General features: G+C 42.0%; 1 protein-coding gene across 1 annotated transcript in view; it reads left to right on the top strand.

Moving 5' to 3' along the window:
• FANCD2 (FA complementation group D2) overlaps positions 1-18,686 on the top strand; it is a 71,261-nt gene that overhangs the window by 35,258 nt on the left and 17,317 nt on the right. The window contains exons 19-31 of the mRNA XM_030802032.1: positions 23-132; positions 1,884-1,944; positions 3,512-3,631; positions 4,067-4,140; positions 4,446-4,592; positions 5,110-5,210; positions 5,580-5,695; positions 6,935-7,043; positions 10,884-10,994; positions 11,266-11,375; positions 12,558-12,701; positions 16,100-16,216; positions 18,512-18,640. Of these exons, the coding sequence (XP_030657892.1) occupies positions 23-132; positions 1,884-1,944; positions 3,512-3,631; positions 4,067-4,140; positions 4,446-4,592; positions 5,110-5,210; positions 5,580-5,695; positions 6,935-7,043; positions 10,884-10,994; positions 11,266-11,375; positions 12,558-12,701; positions 16,100-16,216; positions 18,512-18,640 (1,449 nt within the window). The remainder of the gene's footprint in view (positions 1-22; positions 133-1,883; positions 1,945-3,511; positions 3,632-4,066; positions 4,141-4,445; positions 4,593-5,109; positions 5,211-5,579; positions 5,696-6,934; positions 7,044-10,883; positions 10,995-11,265; positions 11,376-12,557; positions 12,702-16,099; positions 16,217-18,511; positions 18,641-18,686) is intronic.

The following is an 18,686-nucleotide window of genomic DNA, read 5'->3' as shown; positions in this document are numbered from 1 at the left end:
TTTCTTCATCATCTCATTGCAGGATGACATGCACTTGGTGATAAGAAAGCAGCTCTCTAGCACCGTATTCAAGTACAAACTCATTGGGATTATTGGTGCTGTCACCATGGCTGGCATCATGGCGGCAGACAGGTACACGTGGAGATTCTGACTTCTGTGGTTTAAGATCAGTTAATCTTACTAACAAAGTGTTACATCTCATAGACATCATTTTAGCAGTAGAATTTACAACTGTAAGAGAAACGAGCAAATGTGTTTTGCTACTTTTCCATTTTCCCTTCTAATCGTGACTGTATATATTACCATGTATATGTTTTGCTGGATTGTGTTCCTAGCCATTACAGTCTGTGGTTAAAAATTAAGGATTGCCTAGAGGTAAAATTCTAGAAATCTCTGCACAAAACGGGAACCCTGATTCTTTTAGAATGCATTTTTCTTTATCTGCTCCTGATATAGGCATTAGACAATGCAGGTGTCTACATTGCTGTGTCATTCCTGTCGGGAACTTTATACATTTGGTACAAATAAGATCTTGTGTATTTCCCCTCACCTTGTTCCTTGAGGCCCCATTTGTAGAATCTAAAGAAATATCAGTTTGGGGGCTTGATAAGATGTTGCCATTACAAACCGACATTGGATATCAGTTCATGCTCCTTGGAATTTATTTTCTGAGACATCAGGAGATATCTTTAGAATCCACATTGTGGAATCCTAATTAGGGAAAAGGAGTCAGAATGGTGGGAGCAAAGAAAGCAAAGACAGAAAGTATATAAGTCTGCCTTTTTTCATGGTGCAGGACATGCAGCTCTCCTGCGCCCAACTTAATCACCAGACACCTGCAAGTTAGCTCACTGCAACTTTGGCATTATCAGTACTGCACAAAGCCCTCTTCGGCATACAGCATACATCATAAATACTACTCTATAAATCCCCAGCAAGCCGTTGTTTCCTTGCAGTCAGCTCCTCTATTGCTGGCTGCCCATTGCTTTCTTGCAACATATTTTTATACCTTCTCTAAGAAATCTGCCTTTCTTTACCTACAACTGTCTTAGTAAATTCTCCCCCTAACCCCACCCCAACTGCCGCTGGCTCAGATAGTCATCACTCTCCTGTGACACACGTTAATAATGGGAAGAGGTTGCAGAGTGTACTGGTTAAGAGTTCATTCAGTGAAGCCATACTGCTTGCCCAGGGTCAAATTCTGGCTCCATTGTTTATTAGCTGAATTACCTTGGGTAAGTTACTTTATCTCTCTGCCTTTGTAGACTCACATCAGTAATAAGGATAATAATAGGATTTACCTCATAGAGTCACTGAGAACATTAAAGGGTTAGAACAATGTTTAGCACATAATAGGCACTAATTAAGTGCTTCCTCTAATTATTGCTAATTTGCCCTTAAAAAATACGTACCAAAAAGAAAAAAGAAAAAATATATATAAGATAACCATCCTATGCTCTAATCTGTATTTTGTATGGACAAAATAAATACTCTTCACTGCCTTCATGCACTTTTATCTTTACCCTACCCTAGGGAAGTCAGAATTCTTAAACTTATTGGCAGTTGTTACAAAATATTACAAAAGTGAAATTAAAATTCTGTGTTTTTACCAAACACTGGACGTTCTTACTCATAGGTGAGAATTGAACAATAAGAACACATGGACACAGGAAGGGGAACATCACACACCGGGGACTGTTGTGGGGTGGGGTGAGGGGGGAGGGATAGCATTAGGAGATACACCTAATGCTAAATGACGAGTTAATGGGTGCAGCACACCAACATGGCACATGTATACATATGTAACAAACCTGCACATTGTGCACTTGTACCCTAAAACTTAAAGTATAATAATAATAAAATAAAAAATTCTTTGTTTTTAGAAGTGAATCATCTAGTTTGACCCAAGACAGAACCAACCTGAGTGATGAGCAGTGCACACAGGTGAGTTCTTTTTTTCTTTTTTTTTTCCTGTCTTTTTTTTTTTTTTTTTTTTTTAGAGAGTCTCGCTCTGTCACCCAGGCTGCAGTCCAGTGGCAAGATCTCGGCTCACTGCAACCTCCACCTCCCAGGTTCAAGTGATTCTCCTGCCTCAGCCTCCAGAGTAGCTGGGATTACAGGCACGCACCACCACACCTGGCTAATTTTTTATGTTTTTGGTAGAGACGAGGTTTCACCATTTTGGCCCCGCTGGTCCTGAACTCCTGAACTCAAGTGATCCACCTGCCTCAGCCTCCCAAAGTGCTGGGATTACAGGCGTGAGCCACCTCGCCTGGCCGAGTTCTTATAATGTAATTGGATATGTTTATGAGTAACTGAGGAATTGCTTCTAGTCACTGTCAGTTCACCAGAAAGTGCTTCTTTTGAAAAAGAAGTTTTCCTGAACTCCTACTTCTGTGGTTTTCTGACAGTTGGAAACTACTGGCTTGGGTTGCATTTATTTTTATGTTTTTTTATTTATGTTTAGATGGAGTCTCAACTCTGTCGCCAAGGCTGGAGTGCAGTGGTGCCTCCGAAGTTCAAGCGATTCTCCTGCCTCAGCCTCCCAAGTAGCTGGGATCACAGGCATGCACCACCATGCCCAGCTAAATTTATATTTTTAGTAGAGATGGGGTTTCACCATGTCAGGGTTTTGCTACGTTGACCAGGCTGGTCTCAAACTCTGCCCCCATCAGCCTCCCAAAGCACTGGGATTACAGATGTGAGCCACCACCCCTGGGCCAGTTGCATTTATTTCTATTTCCATTTAATCTCTCTAATTAAATTATAAAGTCTTAGCAAGAAAGATATGCCATTTTTATGGAATAACACTTTGGTTGAAGCATGGGGACAAATAAGTATATAATTGGAAAGTGGGACATAAAGCTAGTTCAGGCAGGGCACGGTGGCTTGCGACTGTAATCCCAGCACTTTGGGAGGCCAAGGCAGGAGGATCACTTGAGGTCAGGAGTTTGAGACCAGCCTGGCCAACAGGGTGAAATCCCATCTCTAATAAAAGTACAAAAAATTTAGCGGGACACGGTGGCAGGCGCCTGTAGTCCCAGCTACTCAGGAGGCTGGGGCAAGAGAATTGCTTGAATATGGGAAGTGGAGGTTGCAGTGAGCCGAGATCACACTACTATACTCCAGCCTGGACGACAGAGCAAGACTCCGTCTCAAAAGAAAAAAAGAAAAAGCTAATTGAGAGAGAAAACAGAGAGCCTTGCATGTAAAGTAATACATTTTTATTTCATTCTTTAGGCAGAGGTATTCCTTAAGGGTTTCTTAGCATGGAGATGGCAAATCAAAGCTTTACTTTAGAAAAATTAATCTGGCTGCAGTGTCTGGCAGATTGGAAAAGGGATGATATCAGAAAGAGACAGACAAGTCAGAACATTCAGGAAAACTTCAAGTGAGACGTAGAGCTTTGCCAGTAAAATCAGAAAGTGAAAAAACAATCTTGAATGGGGCGAGTGGAGTTTGGGAAGGATTGGCAGCCCAAGGTTTAAACCATTCTTCCTCTTTGCTCCAGGTGACCTCCTTGTTGCAGTTGGTTCATTCCTGCAGTGAGCAGTCTCCTCAGGCCTCTGCACTTTACTATGATGAATTTGCCAACCTGATCCAACATGAAAAGCTGGATCCAAAAGCCCTGGTAAAGCCAATTGTCTTTTCTTAAAGCAGTAAAGCATGAGAGCCGCTTTACTATTCAAGTCTTTCTGTTGCAGTGTGAAAATAGATCATCCTGTGACCTCCCCTAAATTCTAACTGGGAAAGGCTTTTCTGCCCTACCCTGCCTCACGGCTCTTCTCTGAGGCCTCCTTCACTTAATAACAATCACAATAGTAAAGAAGAGATTGACTTTGTTAATGATGATGGCTACTATCTGTCTGAGAGCCCTATTCTATGCTAGGCCTTGTGCTAAGTGCTTTTTACGCACTCTCTCTTCTCTACTTCACAATAATGAAATATTTATTATTTCTTTTTAGAAATGAGGGAACTGAGACTTAGAAAGGTTAAGAGTAATTTATCTAGGGCTCTACAGCAAGTACACCCTGCACTGCCCTTTTTGTTTGTTTGCTTCCTGAAGGAATGGGTTGGGCATACCATCTGCAATGATTTCCAGGATGCCTTCGTAGTGGACTCCTGTGTTGTTCCCGAAGGGTAGGTATTGTTTACCTGCTGGCTTGGTTGTACTGGTGAAGTTACATCAATTCTGTCAGTAGCTGATACAAACTTCAGAATACCCTTGACCTCAGCCACAGCTGCCCAGTCCCACAGCTTCTTTCCTCCCAACCCCAGCACCTCTGCACCCTTAGCTCCAAAATTCCTAAAAGGTTCACTGTTTGTTCTTCTGTTTCTAATTTCTCCCCATGATGTTGTATTTGAAATTGGTTTGCTCTAGTGGTTTTCCCTGTAGCCTTGCGTATTCCTGAGCTGCAGCATCAGAGTCTGGTTTTTCTCTGCAGTGACTTTCCATTTCCTGTGAAAGCGCTGTATGGACTGGAAGAATACAACACTCAGGATGGGATCGCCATAAACCTCCTGCCACTGCTGTTTTCTCAGGACTTTGCAAAAGATGGGGGTCCGGTGACTTCACAGGAATCAGGCCAAAAGTCAGTATAGTTTTTCTTTTCTAAACCTGTTAGTGTTTTGAATGTTCACGGGGAATTCCACAGTTCTTGGTGGGGAAGTTGAGTCAAAAAAGTTTCTCTCGAGACAATAGTATTTGGAGAGCTTAGGGAGAATGGGGCAGATTCCTTGTTTTTTCTTGGATCCTTGGCTTGAGATTTATATTGCCTTGTGTGAGCCAACAGATATTTCGAGATTACTTTCTGGCCAACGTGGTGAAACACCGTCTCTACTAAAAATACAAAAATTAGCTGGGCAGTGTGGCATGCGCCTATAATCCCAGCTACTCAGGAGGCCGAGGCAGGAGAATTGCTTGAACCTGGGAGGCAGAGGTTGCAGTGAGCTGAGATCATGCCACTGCACTCCAGCCTGGGTGACAGAGCAAGACTCTGTCTCAAAAAAAGAAGTTGTGCTCGCTATGTATGTGGAGTAATAGCTCCCTATGTACGTGGAGTAATACACCTATGAAGTGTGGTCTAGAAATTTATTTTTCCTTCTCAGATTGGTGTCTCCACTGTGCCTGGCTCCGTATTTCCGGTTACTGAGACTTTGTGTGGAGAGACAGCATAACGGAAACTTGGAGGAGATTGATGGTCTACTAGGTATGGGATGAAGTCATCAGATCCTTTCTTCTTTATACTCTTTCTTTGGTAAACTTAGGGAAAGGGCAGATCAGTACATGGTATATGTGGGGAGGAATTTTCTAACTTCAACAGAATAGTTTAGCATTGGAATTCCAAAGACAAAATAGTACATACAGAATCCCATTGTGTTAACAAATCAATTGCTGCAAAAACTTTCTAATTATATTTGTTGATTGCTATATGATATACAAATATTTTAATCAGATCTTGGCCTTCAAATATGAGTTAAAGGGGAAAGTAAATAGCAAGGAGAGCTAGCTGCAGAGGCAACCTCCATGTTTTATTGGCTTGCACTAAAGGTAGTTGGAAATGTTTGTTCTCTCTCAGATTGTCCTGTATTCCTAACTGACCTGGAGCCTGGAGAGAGGTTGGAGTCCATGTCTGCTAAAGAGTGTTCATTCATGTGCTCTCTCATATTTCTTACTCTCAACTGGTTCCGAGAGGTGAGCAGAGTTAATAGGATGTTTCACTTATTGTGCATAGTTTTTCTCAAAACTATTTTCTTAGTTCCCAGAAGACTCCCTAGAAGTCCTCACCAAGCACTAACCCCCGTGTGCTTCTCTAGCTGTTATGTCCCACCACTCCCCAATTATATGAACCTCCTTATGTAGCCAAATGAGAATACTTAGAATTCACTTCACATTGCCCGTGCTTTATTTTCTCCAAGCTGCCTTCTGCCTAGAATGACCTTCTCACCTTCTTCACTGTGGAACTACTGTTGGTCCTAGCACAGGCATATGCCTACTGTTTTGATTCAGTGAGTGGTGGTAGTTTCCCTCCCATTAGAACATATTTGTGTTTAGTGATAATGACAACGATGGCAACATCTTATATCTCTACCTCACTGTCTTCCTCTCACATATTATTTCAGGAATTTTTGTGCACTTGAATGAGCTTATTTGATTACCACATCTCTATTATGATATGGGCAGGATAGCTATTGTCCTCATTTTACACATACAAATTTCAAGTATAGGGAGTTCAAAGTCATTAAAAATTTTTAAGTACTTACACTGTACCAAGTGCTGGACTCATTTCTTTATGAGGAAATACTTAGAAAGATTAAAGACTCAGCCAAGGTCACACAGTTAGTAAGTAGCAGTATAGAACTTGTTTCACCAAATTGTGTGCTCTCTGGCTATTCTACCTTGTAACATAACTAGTAATAAGTAAAACTAGGGTCACAAGCCTAATCTCCTTCCTTTTTTGTTTTTTTGAGACAGAGTCTTGCTCTGTCACCAAGGCTGGAGTGTGGTGGCTCAATCTCGGCTCATGGCAACCTCCGCCTCCCAGGTTCAGGCAATTCTCCTGCTTCAGCCTCCCTAGTAGCTGGGATTACAGATGTGTGCCACCATGCCCAGCTAATTTTTGTATTTTTGGTAGACATGGGCTTTCACCATGTTGGCCAGACTGGTCTCGAGCTCCTGGCCTCAAGTGATCCTCCTGCCTCGGCCTCCCAAAGTGCTGGGATTACAGACATGAGCCACCGCGCCTGGCTGAATCTCCTATATTTTGGCCCAGAGATTTTTTTTCTCTATACCACGTTGCTGAGGACAGTTCTATTACAGACTAAACTCAAAGATCCTGCTTTTCATAGACATCTCTCAGCTCTGGATAAATAATACAAACAAGATTAAAATCTGAACATTTGGAAGTATGAGAATGTAATTTGTACTTTGCAGATTGTGAATGCCTTCTGCCAGGAAACATCACCTGAGATGAAGGGGAAGGTGCTCACCCGGTTAAAGCACATTGTAGAATTGCAAATAATCCTGGAAAAGTACTTGGCAGGTAAGGGAAGTGTCCTATACTGGTAGTACTACTAGGCCAGTAGTGAGGCAATAAAGCACTTAGCTTTCCCTGATACCAAAACCAGACAAAGACACATCAGAAAAAGAAACCTCAGGCCAATATCCCTGATGAACGTTGATACAAAAATCCTAACAAAATACTAGCAAACCTAATTCAGCAACACGTTAAAAATATCGGCCAGGCACGAGGTGGCTCACGCCTGTAATCCCAGCACTTTGGGAAGCCAAGGCGGGTGGATCACTTGAGGTCAGGAATTCGAGACCAGCCTGGCCAACATGGTGAAACCGTGTCTGTATTAAACATACAAAAATTAGCCAGGCGTGGTTGTGGGTACCTGTAATCCCAGCTACTTTGGAGGCTGAGACAGGAGAATCGCTCGAACCTGGGAGGCAGAGGTTGCAGTAAGCCAAGATCGTGCCACTGCACTCCAACCTGAGTGACAGAGCGAGACTCCCATCTCAAAAACAAACAAAAAAAAGATCATTCATCATGGCCAAATGGGATTATTTATCCCAGGGATGCAAGGATTGTTCAACATATGTAAATCAATGTGATACATCCTATCAACAGAATGAAGGACAAAAACCACATGATATTTAAATTGATGCTTAAAAAAATTTTATAAAATTCATCCTTTCATCATAAAAAACCCTCAGAAAACTGGGTATAGACCCATAGCTACTATTAAACTGAACAGGGAAAAACTGAAAGCCTTTCCTCTAAGATCTGGAACAAGACAAGGATACCCACTTATATAATACCACTGTTATACAGTACAGTATTGGAAGTCCTAGCTAGAACAATTAGACAAGAGAAAGAAAGAAAGGGCATCCAAATTGGAGAGGAAGATGTTAAATTATCCTTGTTTGCAGATGATATGATCTTATATTTGGAAAAGCCTAAAGACTCTACCAAAAAACTATTAGATAAATTCAGTAAAGTTGCAAGATACAAAATCATCATATAAAAATGAGTAGCATTTCTGTATGCCAACAACTAAGAATCTGAAAAAAATCAAGAAAGTAATCCATTTACAATAGTTACAAATAAAATAAACAAAAGTTACAGATAAAATAGGAGTAAGCTTAACCAAAGAAGTGAAAGAGCACTATAATGAGAACTATGAAACATTGATGCAAGAAATTGAAGAGCAAATAAAAAAAGGAAAGATACTTCATGTTCATGGATCGGAAGAATTAATATTGTTAAAATTTCCATGCTACCCAACACAATCTACAGATTCAAGGCAATCCCTATCAAAATACCAATGACATTCTTCACAGAAATAGAAAAAAAAGCCTAAAATTTACATGGAACCACCGAAGACCCAGAATAGCCAAAGCTGTCCTGAGTAAAATGAATGAAACTGGAGGAATCGCATTACCTGACTTCAAATTATACTACAGAGCTATAGTAACCAAAACAGCATGGTGCTGGCATAAAAACAGATGCATAGACCAATGGAACAGAAGAGAGCCCAGAAATAAATCCATATACCTACAATGAACTCATTCTCAGCAAATGTGCCAAGAATATACATTGGGGAAAGACACTCTCTTCAATAAATGGTGTTGGGAAAACTGGATATCCATATGCAGGAGAATGAAACTAGACCCCTATCTCTTGCCATATACAAAAATCAAAATGGATTATAGACTTAAATCTAAGACTTCAAATTATGAAACTATTAACAACAACAATAACAAAAAACATTCAGAAAACTCTTCAGGACATTAGAGTGGGCAAAGATTTCTTGAGGAATACCCTACAAGCACAGGCAACCAAAGCAAAAATGGACAAATGGGATCACATTAAGTTAAAAAGTTAAGTTCCTTTCCTCTGCATAGCAAAGGAAACACCAAAGTGAAGAGACAACCCACAGAATGGGAGAAAATATTTGCAAACTATGTATCTGACAAGGGACTGATAACTGGAATATATAAAGATAGGAAAAAAAATTATTCGGACTGAAAAATGGGTAAAAGGTCTGAATAGACATTTCTCAAAAGAAGACATACAAATGGTGGATATGTGAAAAGGTGCTCAACATCACTGAGCATCAGAGAAATGCAAATCAAAACTGCCATGAGATATCATCTCACCCTAGTTAAGATGGCTTTTATGCAAAAGACAGGCAGTAACAGATGCTGGTGAGAATATGGAGAAAAGAGAACCTTTGTACATGGTGGGAATGTAAATTAGTACAAGCACTATGGAGAACAGTTTGGAGTTTCCTCAAAAAACTAAAAATAGAATCACCATATATGATCCAGGAATGCCACTGGTAGGTATATACCCAAAAGAAAGGAAATCCGTATACCACGGAGATATCTGCACTCCCATGTTTATTGCAGCACTATTCACAATAGTCAAGATTTGAAAGCAACCTAAGTGTCTATCAGTGGGTGAGTGGATAAAATGTACATATACACAATGGAGTACTATTCAGCCATAAAAAACAATGAGATCCTGTTGTTTGCAACAATACAGATGGAACTGGAGGACATTATGTTAAGTGAAATAGGCCAGGCACAACATATTTTCACATATTTGTGGGAGCTGAAAATTAAAATAATTTAACTCATGGAGATAGAGTAGAAGTATGGTTACCAGAGGCTGGGGAGGGTAATTGTGGTTGGGGGACTGGGAAAAATGAGGGTGGTTAATAGGTTCAAAAATATAATTAGATAGAATGAATAAGATCTAGTTGTTTTTCTGTTTTTGAGATGGAGTCTTGCTCTGTCACCCAGGCTGTAGTGCAGTGGCACGGTCTTGGCTTACTGCAACCTCTGCCTCCTGGGTTCAAGCAATTCTCCTGCCTCAGCCTCCTGAGTAGCTGGGACTAGAAGTGTGCACCACCACACCCAGCTAATTTTTACTTTTAGTAGAGATGGGGTTTCACCATGTTGGCCAGGCTGGTCTCGAACTCCTGACCTCAAGTGATCCACCTGCCTCGGCCTCCCAAAGTGCTGGGATTACAGATATGAGCCAGAGAGCCCAGCCAAGATCTAGTTTTTGATAGCACAACAGGGTGACTACAGTCAACAATAACTTACTGTACATTTAAAAATAACTAAAATAGTATAATTGGATTGTTTGTAACACAAAGAAATGATAAATGCTTGAGATGATGGATACCCCATTTACCCTGATGTGATTATTATACATTGTGTACCTGTATCAAAATATCTCATGTACGCCATAAATACATATACCTTCCCCGTTTTTTTTTTTGTTTGTTTTGTTTTGTTTTGAGACAGGCTTGCTTTGTTGCCCAGGCTGGAGTGTGGTGGTGCGATCTCTGCTTGCTACAACCTCTGCCTCCTGGGTTCAAGTAATTCTCCTGCCGCAGCCTCCCAAGTAGCTGGGATTACACGCGTCTGCCAGCACACCTGGCTCATTTTTGTATTTTTGGTAGAGACAGGGTTTCACCATGTTGACCAGGCTGGTCTCAAACTCCTGACCTCAGGTGATCCACGCACCTTGACCTCCCAAAGTGCTTGGTGTTACAGGCACAAGCCACCCTGCCTGGCCACCATTTAGATTTTAAATGTTTGTTTTAGTTTTTTTCTGTTTGTTATATCATTATTTAAAGTGGTTTTATGATAATTGATCATACTTAATATGACATTTCTGTGTTATCTCTGACCATTTTGCTATGCCAAAACAATGTCAGATGACTTGAATATGTCTTATAAGCATTCAGCCATGCTTGGTAATTTTGGAAACTAGTTTTTAGCCAATGGAGTGACTGAATTTCAAGTCTAATGGTGGTGTGTAATTGGTACACATTGAGCTTCAGCCTGCTGTTTGTTTCAGTCACCCCAGACTATGTCCCTCCTCTTGGAAACTTTGACGTGGAAACTTTAGATATAACACCTCATACTGTTACTGCTATTTCAGCAAAAATCAGAAAGAAAGGAAAAATAGGTAAGTATGTTCTTTTCCTCTTGTCTTGTGTCTCCAAATAAGCTTCATTGAATTAACCGAAAAGTTATGTGTATCATGGCATCAGTAATTGGAACAATTGTAAAACTGAACTCTTTCTTTATTAGATTTATAAATACACTGTAATTTAGGGTTATAAAATTACCTCTTCTACCTCTAGGCAGTTTCCAACAGGTTGTTTTCTGAGGGCAATGATATTTGGCAAACATGATTATTAATTACTTGAGTCACTTTTCTCTTTTTAATATAAAAGAAAGGAAACAAAAAACAGATGGCAGCAAGACATCCTCCTCTGACACACTTTCAGAAGAGAAAAATTCAGAATGTGACCCTACTCCATCTCATAAAGGCCCGCTGAACAAGGTATTGGAATGATGGGTATCCGTGAAGGTTTGTGACATCCCAGTGAGATTAACAGAAACCAAGCTTTATTCTCTGCATTTTACAAAGAAAAAAAATTAGGAAACAGTGAGCCAAAACTCTCTTAGGCCTTGGAGTAATCTCCTTAGTAGCAAAGTTCAGATTAGACTTTAGGTCCTTATTCCTGCCACACATTGTTGACTGTTTTTTTCTAATTATTTTCTTGACTGTTTTACTCCCTTTTTTGTACCCCAGCAGTATATTGAATTCTCTCTTGAGGTACTTTATTATCAGTAGTTCCCTTTTACTTTACATTTGTACTGTTTGCAGAATGAGTTTCATGTGTTTGAAATTGCGTGGACCACATGGATCCCAATTATTTCTGTTGATCAGCCACCATTTATTGTATATTTATTAGGTATAGTTTCTGTAAGAGCCCAAGTTTTATATTAATACCACATTTAATAAAGGAGGAAACTAAGACCCAGGGAGGGCAAGTGACTTGCGCAGTCACACAGTTAATAAATGCTGGAGCTAGCGTTTGAAGCCAGATCATTCTGGCCCCTAAGCTCACAGTTTTTTGTTTTGTTTTGTTTGGTTTTGTTTGGTTTTGTTTTTTTGAGATGGAGTCTCGCTCTGTCACCCAGGCTGGAGTGCAGTGGTGCAATCTTGGCTCACTGCAACCTCCACCTCCCGAGTTCAAGCGATTCTCCTGCCTCAGCCTCCCAAGTAGCTGGGATTATAGGCATGCACCACCATACCCAACTAGTTTTTGTATTTTTAGTAGAGACGGGGTTTCACCATCTTGGCTAGGCAGGTCTCAAACTCCTGACCTCGTGATCCACCCACGTCAGCCTCCCAAAGTGCTGGGATTACAGGCGTGAACCACCACGCCCGGCCAGCTCACAGTTTTCTGTACTAGACCTAAATGTCTTGATTTGCCTAATAGATCATCCCTAAATAGAAACCAGCTAAGGGTCTTGATGTGTGACTTGTATCCCCATCTTAAATTAGGTGCTCTGTCTTAGGAATATTTAGGGACTTTGGCTAGAGGAAGTTGTTATTATAATGAAAATGTAATTTTTTGCATTAAATAAATGCATATTTGCACTTTGAAGTTTTTATTAAAATTTGATTAATATAGAAGATTTATTTATTCTCTTTGTTGCTGTGACTTCCCCATAGGAGTTCACAGGGAAGGAAGAAAAGACATCATTGTTACTACATAATTCCCATGCTTTTTTCCGAGAGCTGGACATTGAGGTCTTCTCTATTCTACATTGTGGACTTGTGACAAAGTTCATCTTAGATACTGAAATGCACACTGAAGTAAGTGACAGGCTAGGATCTCAGAATTGAATCTTCTTTCAGAAAGTTCCTCAGGTCTATTCTTATTTCACAAAGAACACTGTGACACTGAGGAGAGAAGTTAGACTGACTTTAAACGCCTTTATATGTGAAAGTAATGACGAATAATCATCCTCATACTGGTGTTTGTAAGTCATAAGGTTTTTAATAATGTGTCAGACATTATAAAATATCATGCCAATGATGTAATCCTTACATTTAGGTTACTACTACTACTAATAATAATAATAAGCTACCTAGATTATTTTTGTAGAGGAGCACGCTTCTGGTTCTTAGAAGTCATTGCCCTTTTTCACTTTTTCACAACATTTGTTCAGCATCCGACAGTTGCTTACTGAGTCCTATTTTGTGTTTGCCACTAATCAAGGCACTTGTATTTCAGTAGTACATAGAGTATCATGCTTGCCTTCGAATAGCTTCTAATGTAATCAAAGAAGTGGAAATAGCTAGCAGTACCATAGCTTTATTATTATTATTAATTTTTTTTTTTTTTTTGAGACAGTCTCACTCTGTCGCCCAGGCTGGAGTGCAGTGGCGCAATCTCTGCTCACTGCAAGCTCTGCCTCCCGGGTTCACGCCATTCTGCTGCCTCAGCCTCCTGAGTAGCTGGGGCTACAGGCGCCCGCCATCACGCCCGGCTAATTTTTTGTACATTTTTTATAGAGACAGGGTTTCACCGTGTTAGCCAGGATGGTCTCGATTTCCTGACCTCGTGATCACCCGCCTTGACCTCCCAAAGTGCTGGGATTACAGGCGCAAGCACCCGTGCCTGGCCCCATAGCTTTATTGATGCCAAATACGGTATTAATGGTCCGAACCAAGGACTAGTGAAACTCTAGTGAGAGAATGATGTTTATATTGAAGTTGGGAGTAGAGAACATTTTCACAGATAAAGTAACTTTTGAGATGGGATTTCATCAGAGACAGAGAGTAGAATTTCTCCAGGTTAAGAGAAATTGAAATAGCATTAATTTTCACCTGAAATTTACACGAATGTGGGTACCTTCAGAACAGAAATAGTATCTTTTTTTTTTTTTTTTTTTTTGAGATGGAGTCTCGCTCTGTCGCACAGGCTGGAGTGCAGTGGCGGGATCTTGGCTCACTGCAAGCTCCGCCTCTCGGGTTCACACCATTCTCCTGCCTCAGCCTCCCGAGTAGCTGGGACTACAGGCGCCTGCCACCATGCCTGGCTAACTTTTTTATATTTTTAGTAGAGACAGGGTTTCACCGTTGTTAACCAGGATGGTCTTGATCTCCTGACCTCATGATCCGCCGGCCTCGGCCTCCCAAAGTGTTGGGATTACAGGTGTGAGCCACCGCGCCCAGCCATATCTTTTTTTTTTTTTTAATCTTTCTACATCATCTTGCCCTTAGGAGAGTCCACATAAATGTGTATTGAGTGAGCAGTTTGCAGTGAGACTGTATTTCACCCATTCTGCTTCTGGCAGTGTAATATAGTTATTCCACTGGGATCACTCTGGGATCCCGCCCAGAGTTAATAGTAGCAAAACATTAGATGAAAAGAAGTATGAAAGGATTATTTAATGAACAGACAAGTGAAATTCCCTTGAATTAGTCTTTTTTTTTTTTTTTTTTTTTCCAAACCCTGCTTGTGGCATTCAAGGTCATTTTTTAAATCACAGGATATTTAGGAAATGCATCTTGGATCCACAACTGGAAAGGTATACAGAGGAATTTATAGAGAAAAAGTATGTCTTCTAAACTATCCTGTCTTGAATTATTATTTTACTATTCCAAATATTTATTTTGGACATGCTTGACTTTATTATATGACAGAGCATAATAGCTATCTTTTATATGAGATGGGTGCAATTTCCTCCCTTGCCTGTTTTTTCTTTTTAGAGACAGAGTCTTGCTCTGTCACCCAGGCTGAAGTGCAGTGGCAAGATCATAGCTCACTGCAGCCTTGAACTCCTGGGTTCAAGGATCAAGTGATCCTCCCAACTCAGCCTTCCAAGTATCTAGGGCCACTGGCATGCCCCACTACATCCGGCTAGTCTTTTTGTTTGTTGGAGATGGAGTCTTCCTCTGTCTGTCAGTCTGGAGTACAGTGGTGCGATCTTGGCTCACTGCAGCCTCTGCCTCCTGAGCTCAAGCGATTCTCCTGCCTCAGCCTCCCAAGCAGCTGGGATTACAGGTGCCCACAACCACATCAGCTAATTTTTGTATTTTTAGTAGAGATGGGATTTCACCATATTGGCCAGGCTGGTCTCAGACTCCTGACCTCAAATGATCTGCCTGCCTTGACCTCCCAAAGTACTGGGAGTTTGAGACCAGCCTAGGTAACACAGTGAGACCTATCTCTACAAAAAATTAAAAAAAAAAAAAAAAAAAAAGTAGCCAGGCATGGTGACGCACACCTGTGATCCCAGCTACCTGGGTGGCTGAGGTGGGACCATCACTTGAGTCCAGGAGGTTGAGGCTGCAGTGAGCTGTGAACACAATATTGCACTCCAGCCTGAGCAACAGAGCGAGACGCTGTCTCAAAAATAAGTAAATAAATAAATAAAAGTCAAATTATTTACCTGGCCGGGCGCGGTGGCTCACGCCTCTAATCACAGCACTTTGGGAGGCCGAGACAGGCGTATCACCGGAGGTCAGGAGTTTGAGACTAGCCTGGCCAACATGATGAAACCCATCTCTACTAAAAATACAAAAATTAGTCAGGCATGGTGGTGGGCACCTGTAATCCCAGCTACTTGGGAGGCTGAGGCAGGAGAATTGCTTGAACCGGGGACGCAGAGGTTGTAGTGAGCCAAGATCGTGCCACTGCCCTCCAGCCTGGGTGACGGAACAAGACTCTGTCTCAAAAAAAAAAAAATTTTTTTTTCATCCATTGGGAAGTATTAACATGAAATAGCCAGGTGTGGTGGCTCATGCCTGTCCATAATCCCAATACCTTGGGAGGCCAAGGCAGGAGGATTGCTCGAGCCCAGGAGGTTGAAACCAGCCTGGGCAACAAAGTGAGACCCCATCTATATAACAAAATTTAAAAATTCGCTGGGCCCAGGTGTGGTGGTTCATACCTGTAATCCTGGCACATTGGGAGGCCGAGGCAGAAGGATCATCTGAGCCCAGGAGTTTGAGACCAGCTTGGGCAATATAGTGAGACCTCATTTCTTATTAATTAAAAAAAAAAAAAAAATAGCTGGGCATGGTTGCATGTGCCTATAGTCCCAGCTACTCAGGAGGCTGAGATGGGAGGATAACTTGGGCCCAGGAGTTCAAGGCTGGAATAGCTATGATCTTGCCACTGCACATTTACAAAAAAGAAAGAAGAAAATTATCATGAAATGACTAGGACATTCTTGGAACTAATCCTTTCCTCCATGTGACAGGCTACAGAAGTTGTGCAACTTGGGCCCCCTGAGCTGCTTTTCTTGCTGGAAGATCTCTCCCAGAAGCTGGAGAGTATGCTGACACCTCCTATTGCCAGGAGAGTCCCCTTTCTCAAGGTTAGTGTAGGCAGAAGCATAGGACTTGGGCTTAGTGGATTTGGGAACAAAGGAGGTATTATAATGAAAAAGTTGTCACTTTCTTTGGCATTGTGTTTGGGTCACTGGGTAGCATGGGTGCAGCTGTATTGCCAGACAATATTCTTATTTATTTATTTATTTATTTATTTTGAGATGGAGTCTCGCTCTGTCGCCCAGGCTGGAGTGCAGTGGTGTGATCTCGGCTCACTACAAGCTCCGCCTCCCGGGTTCATGTCATTCTCCTGCCTCAGCCTCCCGAGTAGCTGGGACTACAGGCGCCCGCCACCACACCTGGCTAATTTTTTGTATTTTTTGTAGAGATGGGGTTTCACTGTGTTAGCCAGGATGGTCTCAATCTCCTGACCTTGTGATCCGCCCACCTTGGCCTCTCAAAGTGCTGGGATTACAGGCTTGAGCCACCGTGCCCGGCCTCATCTTGCTTTAAATAGGAAGTCTGAAGGCTGGGCGTGGTGGCTCACGCCTGTAATCCCAGCACTTTGGGAGGCCGAGGAGGGCAGATCACTTGAGTTCAGGAGTTCGAGACCAGCCTGGCCAACATGGTGAAACCCCATCTCTACTAAAAATACAAAAAGAACTAGCCGGGCATGGTGGCGCAGCTATAGTCCCAGCTACTTGGGAGGCTGAGGCATGGGGAGGCAGAGGTTGCAGTGAGCTGAGATCGCACCACCGCACTCTAGTCTGGGTGACAGATTTCGTCTCAAACAAACAAAAAAAAAGGAAGTCTACCTGTGCAGTGGCTCACACCTGTAATTCCAGCACATTGGAAGGCTGAGGCAGGTGGATCACCTGAGGTCAGGAGTTTGAGACCAGCCTGGCCAACATGGCAAGAGGCTGTCTCTACTAAAAATACAAAAAAAATTAGCCGGGTATGGTGGCGCATGCTTGTAGTCCCAGGTACTTGGGAGGCTGAGGAAGAAGACTTGATTGAACCCAGGAGGCAGACGCTGCAGTGAGCCAAGATCATGCCACTGCACTCCAGCCGGGGCATTAGAACGAGACTCTGTCTCAGAAATTAAAAAAAAAAAAGGAAGTCTGAAACAGAAAATAGAAAGGCACTTGGAATAAGAAATGTGTTTTTATTTTTTTGAGACGGAGTCTTGCTCTGTCGCCCAGGCTGGAGTCCAGTGGTGCAATCTCGGCTCACTGTAGTCTCTGCCTCCCGGGTTCAAGCGATTCTCCTGCTTCAGCCTCCTGAGTAGCTGGGGACTACAGGTGCGCACCACCACACCCAGCTAATTTTTGTATTTTTAGTAGAGACAGGGTTTTAACATGTTCATCAGGTTGATCTCGAACTCCTGACCTAATGATCCACCTGCCTTGGCCTCCCGAAGTGCTGGGATTACAGGTGAGAGCCACAGTGCCCAGCAATTCATTCTTCTTTGTATTCACTATTGGCTCTACTTTTTGAGACAGGGCTTTGCTCTATTGCCCAGGCTGGAGTGTAGTGGCACAATCTTGGCTCACGGCAACCTCCACCTCCGGGATTCAAGTAATCCTCCTATCTCAGCCTCCTGAGTAGCTAGGACCACAGGCATGTGCCACCACACTCAGCTAATTTTTGTATTTTTTGTAAAGAAGAGTTTCAGCATGTTGCCCAGGCTTCTACATTTTTTTTTTTTTTTTTCAATTATAAGAGGGAGGCAAGGCACAGTGGCTCATGCCTTTAACCCCAACACTTTGGGAGCCCAATCATGGATTGCTTGAGCTCAGGAGTTTGAGACCAGCCTGGGTAACGTGGTTAAACCCCATCTCTACAAAAAATACAAAAACTAGTCATGTTTGTTGGCATGTGCCTATGGTCTCAGCTACTCAGGAGGCTGAGGTGAGAGGATCACTTGAGCCTAGGAATTCAAGGCTGCAGTGAGCTGTGATCGTCCCCACTGCACTCCAGCCTGGGTGACAGAGCAGAACCTTGTCTCAAAAAAAAAAAAAAAAAAATTATAAGAAGGAGTCTATTGCTCTACATTTGTCAACCTAAATGATTTCTACTTTTATGTGACCTTTATCTGATTAGTTATGATAGGGCTATATGTCTCAATCACTGTTCCTACTCTACAAAACCCAATCTCTCAGTTATTGGAAGATGGAGCAAGATTTTTATCCCTCTGTCAGAATATAGTCTTAGGTGAACAGCTCATTTCTCCCATCCGCTCCTACCTGGTGACACAGGTTTGACTTGACTCCATTGTGAACCCTTAGTTTCTGAGAAGCTATCCAGCAGTTTCTTCACTCATAACTCTGAATTTATTATAGAACAAAGGAAGCCGGAATATTGGATTCTCACATCTCCAACAGAGATCTGCCCAAGAAATTGTTCATTGTGTTTTTCAACTGCTGACCCCAATGTGTAACCACCTGGAGAACATTCACAACTATTTTCAGGTCAGAAGCCTAGACTTAGAAGCTGCTAAGCAAATATGAGGTTTCA

This window comes from Nomascus leucogenys, chromosome 21, assembly GCF_006542625.1.
Source record: "Nomascus leucogenys isolate Asia chromosome 21, Asia_NLE_v1, whole genome shotgun sequence".
NCBI lineage: Eukaryota > Metazoa > Chordata > Mammalia > Primates > Hylobatidae > Nomascus > Nomascus leucogenys.
This window is presented reverse-complemented; position numbering and strand designations above follow the sequence as displayed.